This window comes from Lissotriton helveticus, chromosome 1_2 (assembly GCF_964261635.1).
Source record: "Lissotriton helveticus chromosome 1_2, aLisHel1.1, whole genome shotgun sequence".
Lineage (NCBI taxonomy): Eukaryota > Metazoa > Chordata > Amphibia > Caudata > Salamandridae > Lissotriton > Lissotriton helveticus.
Genome location: NC_136058.1, coordinates 93197259 through 93221028, shown reverse-complemented (window position 1 = coordinate 93221028; position 23770 = coordinate 93197259). Strand labels below are relative to the sequence as shown.

General features: G+C 44.8%; 1 protein-coding gene across 4 annotated transcripts in view; it reads right to left on the bottom strand.

Annotated features, from left to right (window-relative positions):
* JAK1 (Janus kinase 1) overlaps nt 1-23770 on the bottom strand; it is a 490769-nt gene that overhangs the window by 196502 nt on the left and 270497 nt on the right. For all 4 annotated transcript variants that reach the window (XM_078669080.1, XM_078669071.1, XM_078669099.1 and 1 more), the window contains 2 exons: nt 18872-18995; nt 8966-9155 (listed from right to left, as the gene is read on the bottom strand). In XM_078669080.1, coding sequence (XP_078525206.1) covers nt 8966-9155; nt 18872-18995 — 314 coding nt within the window. The remainder of the gene's footprint in view (nt 1-8965; nt 9156-18871; nt 18996-23770) is intronic.

Genomic DNA, 23770 nt, shown 5'->3' with positions numbered 1-23770 from the left:
ACCCTTAATGTGTCTTTCCTACAGTGGGAGCAACAGGCTGGTTAGATATTGAATAGAAAAAAATATGTTATTATTACAAAAACAAGAACCCAAAGGCACAAAGAATTATAAATGCGCGTTCAAACATTCTTTGAACACCCTTTTGCTTTTGGATACTATGCAGCTTGAGCTTTCAGCTGTTTTTAAGGGTCCCATTTTTTAAATGTTAACTGTAATTCAATAATGCTTGTATGTATCGTGAGAGCTTAAAATGTTTATAAATTCTAAGTTACTACAAACAAGGGGCCCTGAAATATGCCTTGCCCGGGGCTCCAAAAATCCTTTTCATGATACTGCTGGTCGACTCCAGCGGTCGCAGAGCAACACTTCACAATCTGCTTGTTGGGCTAAAGCACAGAGCAAGATGCTTCCTTGGTCTTCAAATCTCATCTAGTCATTCTAGGCTACAATGGACCTCACTCCAGCAGGTTTTCCAAATGTGGTCAACTCTCAAGCCCAAACACCTTGGTTTTAATGCTTTATGTGCACTATTCAACTCTAATTTTCACAATTTATTTGAAAGAACCTTGCACCCAAAAACTGCCTACACATATCACTCCATAATGAGTTTAGCTACTGTAGATGCACTAGGACTTACACATTTCCCCATAAAATACTTCAGAAAGTGTATAGCATGCTTTATAATAACATTAACATAGTAACTTTAATATATAACGTTTCGGCTGCCATTAGGGGAATTCTTCTTGTAGTTCAGTGGAGACTGTTGCATGTACCTAAATTTGGTCTATATTGATTAATGTGAGCACAAGGTTATGGCTACCTGAATTGGGTACGGTATGTTGTGCATTGCATTCACATACGTAAAAAAAAATCAATTATTGGAAACTGCTTGCGGAAAGTATTTCTTCTATTTTCTGTATTATATAAAGAGTGAACAAGATGGCGTTGAATCAGATTATGAAAGGCTGAAGGCAGCTTTAACATGCTTTGCAATATATACTCCAAGTCTACTCTCACCAGAGTTAGATTTCTTACCTGATTGCGTATACCTGACCAGATGTGAAAGGCAGGGAGAAGAGCTACGAGACAAGAGCCGTGAGGAGAGCAGCAACTACCGTCGAGCCCAGACCCAGGGACTGGGCTTTGGGCTCGCAGTCCAAGTATCGGTCCAAGTACCAGAGTATTGGACATTCGTTCATTTGACTTACCGCTTGCGGTACTCACCTGAAGTTCTACAGCGACACAGCGGGCGGAAGCAGGCACCCGGTCGAGTGCGGCTGCCGACAGTCGGAGGCCGTGGAGTGTGCAGAACAGGGGGACCGCAGAGGCGGCAAAGTTAATTCTAGGTGCACCATGCAGGCTCGTCTGGAAGGCCCAACTCGCTCTTGGTGCAACAGGGGCCTCAACCTCCTGGGACGGGACCCCTGCCAACCGACGCTTCACCAGTGCGCCAGTGCACCAAATTCACACACTGGAGGCTGGAGGGACCAGACAACACAGGCATGTAGCCTGAACAAAGAGCACAATGCAAGAGCAACAGCAAACCGTGGGGCCCCTGGTCAAATCTAAAAGGGACCACACCAGGAGAGGGTGTGCAACTGCCTATAGGTAGCGGGAGAGTGGCTTGGACTGCTGGAGCCGGAGCTGGTGAGTCAGGCAGCCTGGGACAAGGGAGGGCCATGATCTTGACACAGAGCTGTAAACTCCTCCCTCCCGCACTCCTGCCCGTGCGTGCGTGCGTTATCCCGCGACACTCCCTTCCCTCCACCGTGGCTAGTGCTTGCACTCTCAGATACAGTCAAGCAGTGGCAAGAGCCATAGCCGCGGACGTCCCCATGTCAGCGCGGTAGCAGCCAGCAATAAGCCGGTGTAGCCGGTACCGCAAAGAACCCCGCCTCGCCCATTGTGCCCCCAAAGCAAATCAAGGACTAACTCCCCCCTCCCTGATCACTGCAAAATCCTGGTGGGGGGAACATCCCCTGAAAGAGCCCAGGCAGGGCAAAGACGCCGCACAGCTGCACAGTCACCACAGAACGTGCTTCCCAGAGCTAGACCCTCTCGGCTTCACCGAAACGCGAATGTAAGCGCAAGAGGGCGTGGCGGCTCGGACAGCTCACACTTGCAAAAAACTCCCTAAACAGGCACACTAGGCGCCCAACAAGTACACCAGCGCCCACTAGGAAGGTAGGACACCAGCGCTGCCTTAAACCTGGCACAAACGAGGCTATCATCCCGAGCAGAGAATTCATCCATGCTGTCAAAAGCTATCCACAAAGCAAACCGCGGCTACCTCAACCATCAAGGTGCTAGCTTGGGCTTCAACACTGCCAACAAATCATCAAATTCGCTCAATCTACGGGAAGCTGTTGGCCCCCGCAAATCCATCCTTAAAACAGCATCCAAGCAGCCATTCAGCAGGCATCTAGAAGACACCTTAAAAGCTTGGCTAAGCCCCAATTCACAGCGCCTGAACCGTGAAACCTCTGGAAGGGCAGAGGGGAAACTCCCTCAACTCACTCACTCAGTAAATAAAAACTCTGACAAACCACCTTTGGGGCACATATACGGACATCTTCATTGCCACACGAAAAACTCAAAATCCACAGTTCAAAGATGATAAAAAGGAAACCAGTCACCAGGTCGAAATCTGCCGCCGACACAAACGAAAGCGCAGGTCCATCAGGGCCACTAATCAAAGACTCCTCCACAGCTGCCACGATCGCCCAGGGCACAGATCAGCTTCCAAGGCCACTCCTGATTAAGAGAAATCAAAAGACCCCTGCCGCTGGCCTGATCACTAAATACATGCTTTCCACGCTTCCAAATGGCGCCCCAACCTCAGGCAGAACAGATCTCTCCAGCAGCAACCCAGGTAGCAGAGAGGCGGTCCCCCCACAACAAGCTCTCAGGGCCCAGGCCTAACAGCCACAAAACGCTGATCCATCTCCTGCCCAAGCACAGGGGCAACAGCTCCGTCCAACCACTCTTAGGGCCAGACATCAATCCCAAAGCCTACATGAACTTTGCTCCAATGAACTTTCACTCTTCTTTCATCGACAGTCACAAGTCAACATTGAGCGCACCAAGAACAATCTAGGCTCAAATACACCAACCTCACTTATCTCCCCCGCAGAACCTAGCACAGGCCACTGCACCAGACTCGCCAGAAGTCAACCAAAAACTAGAGCTGGGAGAACTTACATCATCATTTCTACAACTAGAAACTAAAATTGAACAAGCTCTGGAGCTCACCCCCGCAGCTGTATAGATCCTCCAGAGGAACAAACCATTTTTACACCACCACTCAAAACATGGAAGACTCATACAGAAAGGTTACCTCAGAGTCCCCAAAACCCAGCAATACACAACATTTAATGGCCAAAGCTCTACTTTGGCAATCCTCCAAGATGGAATTACAAACAGACTTACTACAGTTAATAGCTCTGCGCCTGGTATATCTGAACCAAAAATGGATCATATCATGTACATGCTTTTTACCTTGCAAACAAACTGCTCCTGTATTTGCGCAGCAATTATTGATCAGTCGGCAACCTTCACAGCATTCTGGACAACACTGGTAGACTCAATCGGGACATCAGGGGACCACCACTATCAAGTCCACACCCAGCCCCAAGTTAATCCACCAGAATGTCCATCTGAAAAATAGATAAAAACGCGAATCCTGCAATGACCCACTGCGCCAGAATCCACACCACCTGCAGGGCCTCCAGCCCCCAAGCCCAGTACACCCATCAGCCGACCAACAGAGGAAGGGACAGTTGGCATACAAGCCCCTAAGTAGACGGAAGGCTCACTTTCCAGGAAGGCAAAGAAATATTTTAGCAAACTACAAAAAAGGGCAATAGCTAAAAATGGAGCAGCATCCCTGCTCAACCACTCACATACTACAGAGTCAGCGGCTGGTTCCGCCGAGTTCTACCAAATCTTTACAGCAAAGCCGTCCGGTAATGGGGCCAAGGTCACCACAGTAAAGGACCCATGCTCCAGCAACCAACTTTCACTCAAAGGAGAAAAGGATGAATCAGACAGCAGGGCTTCACGAAGCCACCCCCTAAAGCCACAACGTACTCCATCGTAAAATGCGCAGACAGACCCCGCCCCGGTAATAATCTCTCTGGCACTCCCATCCAACATGAAAGTTTGAGAATCATATGTTCCTCAAACCAAAGGTCAGTCCTCGCTGGCAAATCCGACGACACTAACCAAGCCGGATATCAGACCCAGCCTGGCTACCACCCCTCTCAACAGCACTCTTAAGCTCCCCAGACAGAACCTAGGCAGACCCCTAAATGTCCCAAATAAGCATCTAACAATCACTTCTTGGAACGTGACAGGCATCCAGCAGCTCATCAAGGCAAACTCTGCCCTAGAGTATCTCCAAAGCAGTGTCATCATCGGGGTTCAGGAGACCCGGGCAACGACCAGCACAACATTACCTTGGTATTTTGAAATCCACACCCCAACCATCAGATGCAACATTTCGGGCGGCCAACTGCCTGCAGGGTGGAAGCAATCTCTCTCGCTGTCCCTTCACCTGGAAGACAAGCCCTACTCATCAATGGAATAAAAAAACAACACCAACCGCTCCAACTGCTTCTATTCAACTGCTACGTCAATCCTGTACTGCATCAGAAGAACCAAGCACTCAACAACAAGGCGGACGTTATTGGAGATCTCCTCATCAAATACCCACATCATAACCCACTCATAGTCGGGGACTTTAACAGATCGCTTGGTAAGCCACCAAAAGACAACAACCTATCTAAAGAGATTGCTCAACATACACTCCGCTTACAACCTCAAAAAAGCCCTGGATCAAACATGACTTTCGCTCCCCACATACAGGATCATCTCCACAATTGACTATATATTCTTAAGCAACCTGGTAGCCCTACAGCTTAGCTACTTCGATATAGATGACCTGGCAGAGAGTGACCACAGACCCCTCAGAGCATCCTTCAGACTCTCCACGGCAGCAACGCACAAGTTTACATCAATTGGCAAAACCACGGGAGAAGAACGTGAAAGTACTACGCAGAATAAAATGGACCTTAAAGTTAGGCCTGAAACTGACCACTTGGATAACCCACAATGAACAATCAGAAACTCCACGCAGCCCGGAGGCCCTCTTAGATCACTGGACCACTCGACTCACCAACCTACATCTGGCGCTGGGCAGAACCTAAAGCAGGTGCCTAACCAACCAACAAGGAAGCACAGGAGATATTGGCATGCAAACGGTAGCTTCGAAAGGCCCTAAAGCAAAACGGAGAGACGACAAAAAACCACAGGGCGACGCCATTGCAACCCTTCGAGTCGCCTACAAGAAAAGTGTATAGGATCAACACACCAAACGGACAGAAGCTGCCTGCCTCAAAATCTTTTCCCTTCTCAAAGGAAACCCCCCCCCCCCCTTTTGGAAATATATTAACAAAGTCAGCAATTACGGCCAGTCTAAGGAGAATGGAGTATCAGAGAACACATGGGTCAACTACGTTAAACAGCTCTCCAGCAGCGATCCGGGAGCAATGCAAGCTTTCCACCTTATCCAGACATCAAATCTTCAAGATACGCAGGATTCTGAAATCACAGAAACTGAAGTCATTAAAACCATAGACAAATGAGGGACAAACTCGCGCCGGGGTGGAGTACAGGCAGCAGTTTTTAAATCAACCCAAACCTTTTGGACAGGGCTCCTCACTCCGCTTTTCAACCATGCCTCCCTCACAGCCACTATTCCATCTACATGACAGGGATCAATACTGCACCCAATTCACAAAAAGGGCAACCGCTCAAACCCTGCCAACTATTGGTTAATAGCACTTTTGGACATCAAAGCTAAGGCTTATGCCCATATCTTACTGGCTGAACTGGAAACCTGGGCCACAGATAGAAGCATCATTCCCCATACCCAGTCAGGATTCAGATCAGACTGTTCAACAACAGACAACATAATAGCACTGGCATGCTTATCGTGGAGAGCAATCAATGACAAACAGCTACCTCTATTCTGCTGCTTTATGGATTACAGCGCAGCATTTGACAGAGTTGACCGGGGACACTTGTGTATGGCACAAACTAAATTCTTGGGGAATGCCCCCCAAACTTCTTACAGCATTAATGTCACTTTATCAGGAGACCTGGGTGAGGATCAAAACCAGCGCTACGACTGTATCTGCAAGAATCCCTTTTTTTAAAGACATTTTTATTGAGTGTAGCATACATGTTAAACAAGGTACATGAAGCAGACAAATTTACAAAATCTCCAATCTCATATTAAAATAGACAGTAAATAGAACAAATTTCATAATCCATTTGTACATGATAAATATGATAAACAGGATATACAGAAAAAAGATAAAACCTATAAAATATCGAGTCTCATATTTAAAACGTACAGTGATAAAAAAAGAGCAAATTCATATCCCATTTTACATGGTGTGCAATATCAGCATTCTAAATAGAAGCTCAGTTATAACATGTAACCTCTAACTTGACGTCCTTTGAAAAGGGGTACTTCATAATTAGTTTGATTGTACACCCTAAGCTCTCTCCAGGGGACTACCCACCTTTTAACTGTTATGAAAACATGCAGAGGTTAATAACGGTTGATGTTAAATGTATACAAAAGATCAATTAAATTACGTAGTGTAATTTGTTTGCGTGGTCGAAACCTAGCTTTCCCATGTCATCTCAAATCTCCGCAACGCCCCTATTCTCTTCGCGCAGGACTCTTCGAATGTATCGGTCCGTTTCAGCTTAAGTAGCCACTGAGCCAATGTAGGGATTTTCTGACATATCCAATTCTGTAGTATTAAAGATCTGGCTACCGCTACGGCTAGGTGGGGTTAATCTTTCGATCTGCCAAAATCTTTGGCAGGCGCAAGCCTGGTTGCCCCAAAACCTGGGGACTCACGTCTTCAGACCATGCAATATCCTGATGAAATCATCATTTTGGACCAAACAAGAACAGGTCTACAAAGTGCCCACAATGCCCTCAACACGTATAACACGACAAATAAACTCATGGTGAACCAGTCAAAAACCAAACTAATGGTTTTCGGCAACCACCCACGAAAGAAAACCATGCTCTGGCGAATAGGTGGACTGCGAATCACAACCTGTACCAGCTACAACTATCTGGGAGTCTGGTACAATGAAAGGGCAAACCAAGTGGCCCACCTCAAGTATTGCAGGTCCAAGGGAGCCGGGGTCATACATAGCCTGAGATGCCTGATCCGCCAACTGCACAGTCCAACAGCCGAGCCAATACTAAGTTTACTATGCGCCAAATTGCTGCCAGCACTGTCCTACGGCCACCTAGCCTTTCCAAGAAATACAGGCCTATGTCTTACAAACTATCAAATTACAGCCTACAAGAAAATGTTCTCCTTTCCCCAGCAAAAAAGGAGGGCCAGGCTGAAGTTGGAGCTGGGTCTGGCAAGCGCAGACCTTCACTGTCTTGGTGACTTAGTGAAATATTTCATCCGCATCCTGCGAGCTCCTGCCCAATTCCTAGAAACACAATTACCATCTATATTTGCAGAGGAGCAGTCCCCTTGGCACTCACAGCTGCACTTAGCAACTGGCACAATAAAGATCGAAATAACATATCTCTCTAAACCAAGCATCCCTTTGTCAACGCGGAAAATAACAAAAGAACAAATCATTCAAGTATCATACGAGAGAGACATTGCGAGGCTTCAACATAAACCCCTCTTTACAGATTTGGATGCCTCGTACATCAAGGGGAAAGCCCAACCATACTTCAAATACCTCCTCCAACCCAAGACTCGCAACAGAACTACCTACATGAGGCTGCTATACCTTCCAATCCTCAACTTCAACCCGCTCTGGGCATAGAGGGATGGGTAGCTAATTCGCAGGCTTCGCAATTACCATCTCGAGTCCTGGCTACATATGCTGTGCTGCTGCCCTCACCCTGCCAATGATCACTGTCACCTTCTGGTCCCACTCTGCCAGGGAAACCTGCTCAGTCACTGCAGGGAAGCATCAGATCTGTGCTTCACCAATAACACTGCTAACACCCTCACGAGGGTTGGGAACTTTACTAACATCATTCTAACCCCACTGCAAACAGCTCAGCTCCACGAAATCTATTAAAGACAACATGAGGGCTACCTCGAGGAGGACAATCCAAGTACTCTTTTGCACTAGAAAAAGACGTGACTCCCGCCTCCTCTCCTGCCATAACACATTGAGCCCTACCAGCCTCTCGGAATACCAGAACTGTACCTGCACCCACTGTTTTATTTTTATTAAAAAAAGGGAGAGAAAAAAATCACTTGATTGAATTGAATGTCTAACATTTTTTAGAGGCTTTTAACGACTGACTAGCAACTAGGGAAAACGGCGTCACACCGTTTCCCAACATGTAATATTTTTAATAATCAAACATAAATAAATAAAATATATACATATATACTCCCACCAGACAGCATGTCTCACACAATGGGAAAGCCAAACTAGCGAGAGAGACACTACACCTAGGAACATGGAGCTCAATAAATCTGCTACATGCAATGAAAAGTAGGGCAGCAGTCTTATGGCTTAGTTAGGTTTCTATAAATGCGTGGTGATAAAAGAACAAAGATTGCCCAAATCATTGCACACAGAAATATATAAGAAAATATAAATGCCATGCATAAAAATGTACGGTACCAAAATTAACAAGCACTTCAACGTTTGTTGACTTCAAATCTTAGAATACTGTCATGGTGGCAGAGATTCAATAGCTCGGAAAATCTTAAAACCTCTTTAAAGTCATTAACTACAATGAATTCAAACCCTTGGCTTTCACTATGTTCATCCATTTCTAACAAAAAACATTTTTTTAATGTGCTTTACTCAATAATTGGACATTTATACAAAGGAAAATTGTCATTGTGGGACATCAAAGGTTATTTATTATTAAAAAAAATACCTCTTGGTTTAGGTGGACAACACTTTCTTAATGTGAAGCTCACGTTGTCTGCTCTCAGCATTTGTCCTTTTAGATGGGCCATTAGTTCTCGTAATGTAGTAAAATTGCGATCTGTTCCTAGCAGACAATACTGATCTTTCTTTACTTCAATCTGAAAGTTCTTGTATTGTTTAATACATTTTGATGAATCCTAAAAAAGAGATAAACAAAGAGTAAATTAAAAGCATTATTTCACACAGAAAGTCAAAGGAGAATTACTTTAGTCATATGCCCTGATCCACATATTTCACAAACCTACAAAGCCTTCTAACACTTTTTGGCACAATGGAAACCTTATGTTAGTCATTTAAAAAAGAGTGAGGTCAGCGGACACACAGCTTTGGAGGGTGTTATAAAAGACATGGTGGTATGGCCAAAGTGGGCTCATTGGTACCATGAGCATCTCACCATTTTTACAGCACCCGATAAGGATTATATGGAACATCTGAATTAAACATCAATCAGAAAAGTAACATTGTGGAGGCATGGTGATAGAGCATAATATTTAGTATTCAAGTTTTGGTGGCTTCGAAAGCAACAGACAAAAGGCTACATTTTCAAAAGTACAAAAAGAGAGTTAAAGAACAAATGCAGGTAGGAAACTATTTAAAACTATTTGAAACAGAGGAAAGGCAAGTAAGGTGTTGGAAAACTGTGCAGAGTATTTTGTAGAGTTTCGGGGAAGAGAAAAAGTATACATCCAAGATTTGACACAAAGTAACCAGGAACAAATCATACAACAAGCATTTACAATGCAACGGTCTTGCCTTTGCAAAAGTTAGAGCTATTGGCATTGTAAATGTCAAGCTTTTTATTTATGTGTTGGTTTTGAAAACAGATAAATAAATGGCATTGTCATTTACAATGCCAATAGTTTAATCTCTCGCAAATGTGAGACCTATTGCATTGCATTTCGCTGCCTGCGCAAGAAAAGTGTGGGTTGCAGGACGAGATACAACAAGATGCATGCATATTCCTCTAACAAGAAAAGCAATAGTGCTGGGGTTTGACTTCACTAAGTGTGAGGGGGTAGGGGAAGAGGTGCGGGCATACTTCACGGGAGTGGGGGGGGTGGGTAATTGTGCAGTTATCCGTTTCTGGACTCTCTGGGATATATGCCATTCTAAAGGAGGCCCAGATGCTTAAATGTGACCACCATGCGCTCTCCTAGACATTCTAGATACGCAAACAGTTGTATTCTTTGATTGCACAGTAATGTACACAGAGAATGGCGGGTGGTGTTATGCAAACAAACAATGGCTTTATGCACAGCAACAAAAGCAGGCTGGCAGGGTTAGGCACATGGACAACGGCGGGCAGGGTCATGCACACGGACAACGATGGGTGGGCAGGTGTGGTTATGCACACGGAGAATGACAGAGGGGTATGCACATTGACAACGAAGGGTGGGAAGGCAGGGTTATGCAGACGGACAACGGCGGGTGGGCAGGTGTGGTTATGCACACGGAGAATGACAGAGGGATATGCATATTGACAACAGAGGGTGGGCGGGCGGGGTTAACCACACTGACAACAGAGGGTGGGTGGGCGGGGTTAACCACACGGACAACAGAGGGTGGGCGGGCGGGGTTTAGAGGGTGGGCAGGCGGGGTTAGGCACACGGACAACAGAGGGTGGGCAGGCGGGGTTAGGCACACGGACAACAGAGGGTGGGCGGGCGGGGTTAGGCACACGGACAACAGAGGGTGGGCGGGTGGGGTTAGGCACACGGACAACAGAGGGTGGGCGGGTGGGGTTAGGCACACGGACAACAGAGGGTGGGCGGGTGGGGTTAGGCACACGGACAACAGAGGGTGGGCGGGTGGAGTTAGGCACACGGACAACAGAGGGTGGGCGGGTGGGGTTAGGCACACGGACAACAGAGGGTGGGCGGGTGGGGTTAGGCACACGGACAACAGAGGGTGGGCGGGTGGGGTTAGGCTCACGGACAACAGAAGGTGGGCGGGTGGGGTTAGGCACACGGACAACAGAGGGTGGGCGGGTGGGGTTAGGCACACGGACAACAGAGGGTGGGCGGGTGGGGTTAGGCACACGGCCAACAGAGGGTGGGCGGGTGGGGTTAAGCACACGGCCAACAGAGGGTGGGCGGGTGGGGTTAAGCACACGGACAACAGAGGGTGGGCGGGTGGGGGTTAAGCACAAGGACAACAGAGGGTGGGCGGGTGGGGTTAAGCACAAGGACAACAGAGGGTGGGCGGGTGGGGTTAAGCACAAGGACAACAGAGGGTGGGCGGGTGGGGTTAAGCACAAGGACAACAGAGGGTGGGCGGGTGGGGTTAAGCACAAGGACAACAGAGGGTGGGCGGGTGGGGTTAAGCACAAGAACAACAGAGGGTGGGCGGGTGGGGTTAAGCACACGGACAACAGAGGGTGGGCGGGCGGGATTAAGCACACGGACAACAGAGGGTGGGCGGGGTTAAGCACTCGGACAACAGAGGGTGGGCGGGCGGGGTTAAGCACTCGGACAACAGAGGGTGGGCGGGCAGGGTTAAGCACTCGGACAACAGAGGGTGGGCGGGCAGGGTTAAGCACACGGACAACAGAGGGTGGGTGGGCGGGGTTAAGCACACGGACAACAGAGGGTGGGCGGGCGGGGTTAAGTACACGGACAACAGAGGGTAGGCGGGCGGGGTTAAGTACACGGACAACAGAGGGTGGGCGGGCGGGGTTAAGTACACGGACAACAGAGGGTGGGCGGGCGGGGTTAAGTACACGGACAACAGAGGGTGGGCGGTTAATTACACGGACAACAGAGGGTGGGCGGGCGGGGTTAATTACACGGACAACAGAGGGTGGGCGGGGTTAAGTACACGGACAACAGAGGGTGGGCGGGGTTAAGTACACGGACAACAGAGGGTGGGCGGGGTTTAGAGGGTGGGCAGGCGGGGTTAGGCACACGGACAAAAGAGGGTGGGCGGGCGGGGTTAGGCACACGGACAACAGAGGGTGGGCGGGCGGGGTTAGGCACACGGACAACAGAGGGTGGGCGGTCGGGGTTAGGCACACAGACAAGGTGCCCGGTTGCTACAGACGCCTTTCCTGTTGCCAGAGGCTGACCGGATGTGTCGTCAAGGGAGGGCACCTTCTTGCAGGCAGCTGCTCGGTCGGGTTGGTTCTATTGGGAAGTAAACAAGGGGGAGGAAATCACACAACAGTTGGGGAAGGGAGGCCAGCGGGAGCGCTATTATAAACGCGGGTGGAGAGAAGGGACGGGTGAGAGCTCGGGGCACCGGTACCAGCACGAGGGCTGGTGAGCACTCAGAGAGGGTGAGGGCATAAGGGCAAGAAAACAACAGCGCAGGAGTAGGAGAGAGCACAAGAGCGTAGAGGATAGAAGCGGGGCGGTGGGTGGGGAGGAAACCGTGGCAGACGAAGAGCGCAAGTGCGTTTCACTAACTCCTAGGGCACAAGCGCTCGCCATAACAGACAGTTTCCTCTCTTACGGCTGTCCTTTTGAGACTGGCTTGGCCTGACTTACGTTTGTGGTAAAAGCTTTCTTATCTTCTTTATGGGGCTAAACAGATGGCCCCATAAAGAAGATAAGAAAGCTTTTACCGCAGCAGTAAGTCAAGTAAGCCAGTCTGAAAAGGACGGGGCTTAAAGAGAAAGAAGAACGTCACTGGGACCTCTTCTCCAATGGCTGGCCACGGTTTAGCATGAACGGTGACGCCAGCCAACGGAAAAGAGGGGCGGGGCTTAACCTCGCTAGTGAAACTCATTAGATCTCATTAAGTCTTGCCAGCGAAAATGCGCAAATGCGCATATGCGCAGTCTTACGCTAGCCGAGCCCTAATAAAGAGCAGCTGTGAAGGATGAAAAATAAATGAGGAGTTGAATATTGTCTGCAAAAATAAAAAGCAATGTTTAGCACAAGAGACTGAATAAATGTTCCTTGTTTGACAGCCAGGAATAGAAACGGGAAAGTACAGAATCAGAGGAGACTGTGCTTGGAAAAGTATGGTGCTCACCTTCATCTAAAACAGGCAACCAGTTGAGAAGGAGACCTGAAGAAAGTTTAACACTCTAAGGTACTATGAACTGCACAGTTTCAGGGGAGTGAGCAGAGGGGAAAAACATACTGTAGGAGAGCAAATCAGAATCCTAAAATATTGAAAATTGAGTACAGACACCGTGTCATAGGAGTTTATAAACGAAAAGGAGAAGATAGTGTATAGACATAAGCAGAGATCGAGTCTAGAGAAAGTGTATTAACCCCTTGGGCGCGGGCGCGATTCTGCGCCTGTGCGGCCGTTTTAAAGAGTGGGCGGGTTCATGACGGCCCCCAGCCGTCATCAGCACACGCCCACCGTGATGCATGATGGCTGGGGGCCGTCATCAGCATGGAAGGGGTTAAGAAAAGAAAAAAAATACCGCAAGCTGGAAAAGAATTGAAAAAAAGATGCAATAGAGGAATTAAGGATCAACACATAATATGGAAACTGAAGGAATTTGATGTGCTGGGAGAAGTGAGGCATTGTAAGGTGAAAAAATCTTTATTTAGAGATAAAAAGCAAACCTGTTGTGGACAATTGCATTTAAACTAGAATAAGAATCTCCGGTGTGGCAGGGAGGCGGGGAGATTGATTCATACGGTGTGGAGTTGTGGCTCACTGGCTAGGGTCTGGAAGGGCTGTGGGATTGTCTGTCCGAGATCCTAGGATGGGAGCTTCCTCGCACACCACAATTAGGTCTGCTGCATGTCTTGGAGGGGATGGGGGGTAACATGTATAAGAGGCATTTACTGCTACGGGCCTAACCTTGGCCAAATGAGATATAGCCAAAGCATGGAAAGATCCCTGAGCTCCCTCGGTTCTGGTGTGGAAGAAGGGGCTTGACTTTTGTATGGGGCTGGAACGGCCGATTTTTGTGGCTCGAGGGGGCCCACGAAAGCATTACAAGATATGGAAGCGATGGGCAGATTATCGGGGCCTGTGGCTGGAGCCTCCAGTGGAACGGGAGGTTGATCGGGAAGCGGTATAAAGGGGCCAAAATGGAAGGTGTGTACACATTATTAAAACACAGATTGGTTCGTAGGAAATGTGAGACGGTGTCGTGCGACCGGGATGGGTGGGATCCGGGTGGGGGGAGTTGGGGGGTTGAGGGGTGGGGGGGGGGTGTGGAATTGTTAAGTTTGATGCAACTTTTGAACCCCAAAACAATGCATGGATTGCCAATTCTTTGATGCTGTGTATTTGATTGGCAGTTAACTCCGGAGTGCGGGGTGCTGGGCTATGAGAGCGATCTGTCAATAAAATTTGTTTTAAAATAAAAATCTAGAATAAGAAAAGCAGTAGTAGGAGAGAGTATTAAACTTAAATGTAAAGATAAAAATAAAGTGAAAGGACACTAAAGAGAACTGACCTCTTTTATTCATGTACAAAACTGACTTATTTTATAGAATATATTGAAAGGTTTTTGTCAGAAGTCACAGGAGTTGTATAAAGATTTCAGCTTCTATGATGCTTTTAGTGATCAGGGAAGAATTACAGCAAAGGTTGGCAATGTATATATCTCGGTACCTAATTTTCCTAGCCGCAGCAGTTGCACGGTTGTGCTTATCGTCTATATGGTTACAACCAGATGCACCAGCTTTTGAAATGAGGCATGCAAGGTATTATAGTACCTTCAATATTGAGTTCAGCCTGAACTCTGTTAAGGGGCTAAGTAAACGCAAACTCGGCTGGTAAATGTGGGGGCCAATAATGACTGACTAAAATGTACAGATGTAAAGGGGAATATGAATTGCTACTGTGTTATGATTCAAGATTTATGTGTAACTATTTATTTTAGCTGCTGTGGATAAAAAGAAAGAGAACTGAATAAAATGTTGAAGACAGATCGAGTAAGTAACTGATTAAGAAGAGGGAGTAAGAGGTGTAACGAGAGTGATCATACCGTTTGCTTAGACTGAGCGTTTTTCTACCCTACATTTTTCAGCCTCAAGGCAGAGAGTTTCTCCTAGATGGGACAGAAGATGTGATCTGAGATGAAGTTTGAAGGGAAAATAATTGGGGGACTTAAGCGCTACCCAGTCAGACGGTGCATGCAGGGTTGCCAGGGCAATGCTTGAGTGAGACACTGGGCTGGGGCCAAGAGACAGGTAGCAGTGAACACCTAGGTGAGTTGAAGAGCACCGGGCATACAAATGGCAGAGAGGCTTTCCCTGGGAGGTAGGCCATTGAGATCCAAACAAAACTATGTGCACACTTCTCCTTTCTCACTATCCATCCTGAGCAGTAAAACAAATGTGAATTTCGAAAGACTCATGCTCCATCCATATGGCACCTTAATATCACTGTGCCTTACCAATGGTATCTGCATACCACAGTTTTGTAGCAGATTCTGAACACCGGGACTCCTCTTTAGGACTAAGGTTTGGCAAAAGTCTAGTCTAGTCTAGTCTAGTCTGGATATTTGTATTGCGCAGACATATCACATCCCGTGAGGGAGTCTCATGGCGCATGCGGACAATCCCAGAAAAGAAAAGGTGAAAAATCCTACGAAGAAAGACCTAGCTAAAAAGCCATGTTTTCAACAACTTTCGGAAACTCATGTGTTCGACCGTTGCACGGATATTTAAGGGAAGTTTGTTCCACAGAAATGGTGCCATATAAGAAACAGCACGTCCACCATTTCTGACAGTTTGTACTCTGGATGGCGTGAGTTGGGACTTAGAGCTAGATCTCAGTTCTCGTCCAGGCTGGTACCAAGTCAGTTTTCGGTTCCAGTATTTTGGTCCAGTACCATACATATGTTTGTGCACCAGACACATGGTTTTAAAAATGGCTCTTTTTTTATGGGGAGCCAATGCAGGTTTTTTAGGCTTGGTAGGGAAGGGGATCGTTTTGGGAGTCCCAAAGTCAGACGGGCAGCAGTGTTTTGGACAACTTGTAGTTTCTTTATGTGGAATTCATTTATGGCGAGCAGGATGGAATTGCAATAGTCTAGCCTATTTATTATGAGGCCCTGCACTAATACCTTGCGTGCTTCTTTTGGTATCCATTTGAAAGCTCTGCGTAGGCTTCGCATGATTCCAAAACATGTCCCAACAGTGTGGTTCACATGGTCCTTCATGGATAATTTATTATCCATGTGGATACCAAGATTGCGAACGGATTCTTTTGGGACCGGACATTCCCCCATTTCCGGGGGCCACCAGTCCTGAGTCCAGTGTACACTGGCTTGACCGAAAGTCATTATTTCAGATTTTGCACCATTTAGTTGTAGGTGGTTCAGACTCATCCAGTTTTTAACCTCCATCAACCATTTTTTAAAACGTTTTTTGGTATCATCAATGTTGTGGCCCAGGGTAACTAGTATTTGTGTGTCATCCGCATAAGATAACACATCAAATCCATGTGCCCTAATGAGATTGGCCAAAGGGGCCATATAAACATTGAAAAGCGACGGACTGAGGATGGAGCCTTGTGGCCCACCCCTTGTAACTGGCCGTGTGCTGGCTAAGGTTTCATCTGTTTGCAATGTAGTTGTTCGATTTGACAAATAACTGATGAATCACCTTAGAACCTGCCCTTTGACACCATACTCCCACAGCCTTCTGACCAAGATGTGATGGGAGATGGTGTCAAAGGCAGCCGATAGGTCTAAAAGTACCAAAATGCAAGACTGACGTTTGTCAAGGGCACATCTGATGTTGTCAGTTACCTCGATCAGGGCTGTCTCCGTGCTATGTGCGGCACGGAAACCTGACTGAGAGGTGTCGAGTAGGTTATTCCTCTCGAGATAGCCTATCAGCTGCTCGTTTACAAATGCCTCCAGCACTTTCCCTGAGAAAGGTAGTAAGGAGATGGGGCGGTAATTTGAAAAGGTGTTTACATCCGCACCGGGCTTTTTTAGTAATGGTTTTACTCTAGCCGCCTTCCAGATTTTAGGGAATTCTGCTTCTATCAGGGATGTGTTTAGAAGGCAGGAAAGGGGGTGGACCAGCGTAGGAGCAAGTTTGGTAAATAGTTTGGATGTTAGGTAATCGCAGGGGGATCCAGATTTAATTTTCTGTCCTAGACGTAGGATTTTTTCATCGTTTAATAATTCAAAAGTGGACCAATTAGAAAGAGAGACATCTTTAATCATGTATAGCTCTTTATCAAGGGTTGAAGAGATATATTTTCTGTAGTAAATGGTTGACATATTTTTGTAATTTTGTCTTCTAAGAACATTGAAAGATCTTCCGTCCATTCTTTGGTTTTTGGGGTCTCTTGCGGACTTTTGACGGACGTAAGTTCTTTTAAAATGTGATGAAGCTCTTTAGACGAGTTTTCAGCTTTATTTATTCGTTCCGCTATATGAGTTCTTTTTGCCGCCTTGATTTTCCTCATGTATTTATTGTGTAGGGTTTGGTAAATTTTGCGATCATTGGGGTTTTTAGTTTTACGTCAGGTCTTTTCAGCATTTCTTGTGTGAGTTTTAAGATGTTTTAATTGATCGGTAAACCATGGTGAGGTTTTTTCCCTACAGTACACCGTTCGTAAGGGGGCTATCTTATCTAGTGTTTCGTGGATAGCGGACTCCAGATGTGTAGCTCCAAGGTGTACATTTTCCTTGAGGTTTATATGATCTATTTTAAAATTTTCAGAAAAGGAAACCAAAGTAATCTTTTTCATATTTCTACATGCTTTTTGCCTTTTGTTTATTATGGTTTTGGATTTGTGTCCATTTATAGAGAATTTCACCAAAAAATGGCCGGTCCATAATAATGGAATGGGAGTCTTTAATGAGACATTAGGCGAGTTTGTGAATAAAAGATCAAGAGTATGACCTGCTTGGTGGGTGGGGCCGGTAACTTTTTGTATCAGGTTAAGGGTATTCATTGTAGAGATCAGTTTTTCTGTGTCCGCCTTGGACTGATCATCCACATGGTAATTGAAATCCCCTAATAATAGAAAATAATCTGACGTCAGTACATGTGGAGCGATAATTTCTAGTAAGGTGTTGGCGAAATCTCCTTTATTTCCTGGAGGGCGATATAATAAAGCCCCTTTCCAGATGCCTTCCTTTTTTAACTTGCTAATTGTAAAGAATAGAATTTCTGTATCATTTACCGCTATGCTGTCTATAATTTGAACATTTATGTTCTTTGTAGCTGCTATAAGTACCCCACCTCCTTTTCCTCCTTTTCTATCTCGCCAGATTTTAGAGTATTGTGGAGGAAAAGCGCTATTGAGATCTGGAGTCGCATGTTCATGCAGCCATGTTTCCGTGATAAAGCATAGTTCAGGTTCTTCAGAATTGAGGAGACTCCATATTTCCATAGCATGTTTTGGAATAGATCTGGCATTCAGATATATAGCGGTATAATTTCCAAAAGTGGAACTAAGTTTGGTTTGGACACCGACCACCTTAATGCAATCATTAGGAGCATTTAAAAGATCGGTTTTTAATTTGTCTGATATCTCTAGGGGAGAGCGATTTAGAGCCAGCAAGTCTTGTCGTGAATACCTGATGGAGGTCGGAGTACAAGAAGTCATTTTCGGGACCACGGAAAGTGTGACAGCCGGAAATACGTGGAAGATAGTGACCAGACAGCTGGCAGCGATCAGGCGCGGACGGGCGCTGACAGGCTGACTCTGGCGTGACTCCGGCGCTGCGGAGGCGCGTCCGCAAACGCGACCGCTAGCGCGGAGGACAACCGTTTCCTTAAGTACAGGACACTAGAGCGCTCTCACCACTCACCAAAAGACACAACCTTCAATGACCGCCACTTGAATTTCTTAAAGCAAGAATCATGGCAATAGTCTGGCCATTCACATTCACTCAGCATGTCTCAGTGACAAAAATAAACATTAAGAACTTGGATTTTGCACTAATATTTCATATTGTACTACATACCCCAAACATTTCACTGCATGTTACAGTCATAAGGATGTGCTTAAAATCTGTACAGCTCCACCGCAACACATACATCCCCTCCTCATCACCTTCTTGTTTCAATTTGTTGATGGCATATTCAGTGCTACAATGGGGAAAAAAGAATGCGCTTAGACGAACATTAATTTACAACGATAGCGCTTTCTCATCAGAAACACATCACATACACCACTTACATTTACTATGAAATGTAAACCATTATTTCTAAGCATAGTGTGGTAGCAATAAGCTTAAATATAGCCTAAAGTTACAAAACCCAAGACATGCTAGCATTACATAAAACAATAATGACCATGCTATTTTATTACACATGAAATTACATTTTGCACACCTTTAAGAAATGAGAATGTATTTTATTACATAGCCTTTTATTCAGCAGTTTTGCCATCATCAAACACTGCAAGTAACTGATTTTGCTATTTCTCAATGTAATGGTATTTTATTAACTTCTTTAACTCCAATGATGAAAGGCTGAGTTGGTCATGCCAAGATTCAAACTTCAGCCTGCCTATCCTATTATTTTAGTCATGTCTTTCTTTAAATATTTATTTTACTCACTACATTATTCCGTTAGTGTAAGCCTCACTACAAAGGCAGCCAAGCAGTTTACAAATAACTAAGTGGGGAAAAAAGCTACAGCAACACAGGCATGAGACAAAGTCCATATGTCTGACCCAGGCTTGAGCCTAGCAATGGTGGCTACGGAGAAGGAAGATGGGTGGAGAACAGATGAGACTTGAGGGCTTTGTCAAAGGCAAGGAGAGTGGGAGGCAGACAGGGTTCTTCAGGGAGATGGTTTCATGTTTTAGAGGTAGCACAAGAGAAAACCTGATTCAAGAGTTTTTTAAATCTTCAGATGTAAAAAGGAACATTTAGACTCTTATTCTGAGTGGCTCATTATTCCTCCCAATAGCTCTGCCCTATAGATAAACCCATAACTGCAATTCCAGGGTAGAGTTACAGAGTGTAACAAGGGGAACCTCTGTAGGTCACCTTACAAATGAGTAATTCCTCAGTTGATCTCGAAGTTTCACCCACAGACTGCCAAATTCTCTGGATGAAACAAGAGACTGTGGTCCTCTGCATCTTGTAATTCTGATGGGGCCTGTAACTACTGTTACTAGCTGCATCATTATTACCATGCCACTTGAATGAGGGCCTGATAAGGGTCTAGACCCTAATCTAAATCCACCATTTGCAGTCATTTTATTGTTTTTGAGGTAATAATTGTGGCACCAAGAAAAATGATAAAACAAAACACTACTGAGATTGTGGGTTTGGCTCTATCCAGATTTTGAATACCTGGAGTACAGATTTTGACTGGGTAGAAGTTTGGCTTCCGCTAAAAAACAGAAAGTGCTTGTACTGTTTTAGTGCAACTTTGTGCCTTGTGGGACAGTGTATGATCAACATAGCAGGACTGAGTTGGTTATGGTGACAAGCCATTGATCAAGGCTATTTAATGAAAGGTTACTTACTGTGAAAAGCATATATTAAAGCAAATAAGGCAGAAAGGGTCTACTGTCATGGTAATCTCTTAATGGGAATCCCACAGTAGGAAAGGGTCTTGGTGTTGGCTACCCACTGGGAAAATCCATAGGGTAGAATATTAGCATTTTGCCAATCCTTGTTATGCTATTTTAGGAAGGGCGGTGCATTACTTTACTAACTGTAATTTCATATATATTTGTAATTTTATGATTAGTGAGAGAAGGGTTTTGGCTCTACCCGAATGTTGGTTTCCTTGAGCCCACATTTTGATTAAAGGGAGGGAGGGGAATTGAGTGCTTCCACTGAATAAGAGTATTTGTATTGTGCTTTTTGTCCTTGTGGGAAAGCATATGCTTTATGGTGACAAGCCACTGATCAAGGCTTTGGCCTGATCTGTATATTAGGAAACACATATGAGAAAAGGCAATGGGTTGACTTATTTACTGTAAAAAGCAGATGATCAAGTAAACAGGCATTTAAGAGTTGAATGTGATTTCACTGCCTTAAAGCTTGTAAACCTGTACGTGCTATGAGGAATCTTACAGATTACCACAGCAATCAATGGTTTTGGATATTTCTGTCATTGACTTCACCACTCTATGAGTAACAGCATTTTGCCTGATCGCATGTGCATATCAACTGAAAATAAGTGCGCTTCAGAGTATCTATTGGTGGCCAGTCCTTTAGCTTTCCATATTTACATTTTTTGGGCCCTCATTCATTTCTTTCCTTCTTCTATTTTTGATTTTTTGGAACCATCTGAATCTCCCCAGACAGCCCTATCGAACTGCTTACTTGCCACTCATTTCGTTTAAAGTGTCTACATCCTATGCGGCCACTATTTCCGAATTTGCTGGCCCTTTTTGAATGGTATTGTCCATAGTATATCATTGTTTTACCATTCCAAGTTATCCACCATTTTTCAAAGCATTTATAATGGCCACTGTGGAGCAGTAAAACAGTGACAACCTAGACACTTTAGTATTTGACGATGACCACCCAATACTGACCAATCATCTTAGAACAGTATTATACACAGTGTAACATTGTTTCTTCACTCGCGATGGCCAATACATGCGGCAGATATGTTGGATTGTTGAAAAAAACAATACACTATGTACAATAGTATTGCAAGACAGCTGCCTGCTGTTTTGTTGGATTTTTATTTTGCGATTGTAAGCATATGCCTGCCACATTTAGGTGATACCATGTTTTCTTTTTTGACTTTTATTCTTTCAATTTATTTTCCATACATTTTTAGTGTTTCTGTTTTAAAGTGGCTGGGTTAGTGGGTCAATGCAATCATGAGTCAGTGGGAAGATGAATGGATGTATGAGTGCGAGGATAAATGGCACAGTGCATGAATGTTGAATTACTGTATGTCTAAACTCAGCACTGACTGGAGAGCCACTTACAGTTATAGGCTAGACCTTTTGGGATTGCCAGGGCTTGCTGACTAAATGTTATCCATTTGGTTATAGGCATAGCATTATCAAGGAGAGTAAAAACATATTGTTTCCCAAAACTGACATCATTTAGACAATCAATAAAAGACCTTGTGACATACAGCAATACAGCCCCTACAAATAACTCAGTGGTGCCTCATAGCTACATGTTCAGCACTTTCCAAAACCCCTGAACAAATAAATAAATCAAGGTATTTCTGCACATGTCCAATCTCACAAAACGTTTCTAAATATATTATTTGACACTATAATCAATATATTTTCCATTATGTTTCCATTCCAAATCAAGGATGGTGGTTATACGGTGGAAAACAAAATCTGTGGCCTCATTTTCGTCTATCGGTATTGTGTGATTCTCATACAATGTATAAAATGGGAGATTTTTGTAGCCGAAAGGGTCAGGAAAGCAACAGTTTATTTTTTACAAATAAACTAATGAAGCAGTGTAATAAGAGCGATTATTTTACAAGAATGGTTTGTAAATTCCAGAAGACCGCCTTTTAGTAATTGAACCATTTTATATAAGCAATTAAGAAAACAAAACACAAGTTTATGGATGTTTTTGAATAAAAGGTAATTTATTTTTCCTTACTTAGGATACTTTTATAAATCAGGCGAAGGAAATCCACAAATGTTTGATATTAATACAAAAGCCATTTTATTGAAATAAAGATTGTAAAATGGATCTGGTTTCTATTTTTTAACTGAGTTCATTTTTTAATGCAAATAAAAAAAGAAGTCACTAGTGAGGACTACCCCTTCGGAATTAAAAGGCTTAAAGCAGCCATTTACTGCATATGACTTGATCTTGTGGTAATTCAGAAACTGATAAAATAGCTCAACAGGTTGGTCCACTTTCTGTGGAAATCTCAACCTTGAAAGGTATATATTAGAGCAAAGTTAGGTTAACTCGGCCACTCATCATTCGAAGGCTGATAAAAGAAATAACCTGTAATTCACTAACACCAACAGCTTTTAGGGAGAATTTAAATCCTGAATGAAGAAATATGTTACTTACTTGTAACTATAGTCTTGAAGCTTGAGATGCATAGATTCACGAGCTGGAAATAAAATAGTTGTTCCATTTTGTAGTTGATTCAATAACGTTTACCTGTTTTCTCTTTTCTTGAAAACACCTTTCTAGTAATTGTGAGCATTGACAAGGGCAGTGTCTTTATGGACATTCCTATGTGGTGCTGGGATGCTTCACTAATGGTGCCATCTTCAGATTTGTCACTGCTACACACTATGTGTGTGGGTGTTGTATATGCCCGTTTGGTATTGTAACTGGCGGAGGAGGTGAGGTTCACATTTGAATCTATACGATCTCAAATTGAGAAAAAACTACTCAAAGAGGCAAGTGACTCTATGCCCATGTTGATCAGGGGTATTTCCTGTGCTACGTATGTATGTGTAAGTAAAAGCACATGTTCATCACACCAATCAAAATAAAGAGTCCCATAACCATAGGTATGAGATCTTGGAACATCGCTATTTTGAAGCTTTGAGTAACAAACCACATTTGAAGTGGTCTTAGGTCTAGTATTGGTCCGAGTGGTCAATCCTTCTTGCCACAAAAAATACAAGCATACCTGCTATAGCACATCTTGGTTTTTCTTGTGTAGGGAGCACGTGCATAACATTTCCTGTGTCTCTGAGTAGGGGAGTCAGATGGCCCTTCTGGTAAGTTTTCCTTGTAGGTCTTTGCACAACTTGGAGGCAAAACCCTTGCTAAACTGTACTGTTCACTCATTTATCCAGGCTAACAAGTTTCCATCGATCTGCAGGGTGAGGGAGCGGGGCATGGTTAGGAGGTCCAATCTTTTGGTTTTTAGGTGTATGTGGTGGTTTCCACTGCATAAGCTCCTGCTCCTGGTATGTGTGGTATGTGTGATGCATATTG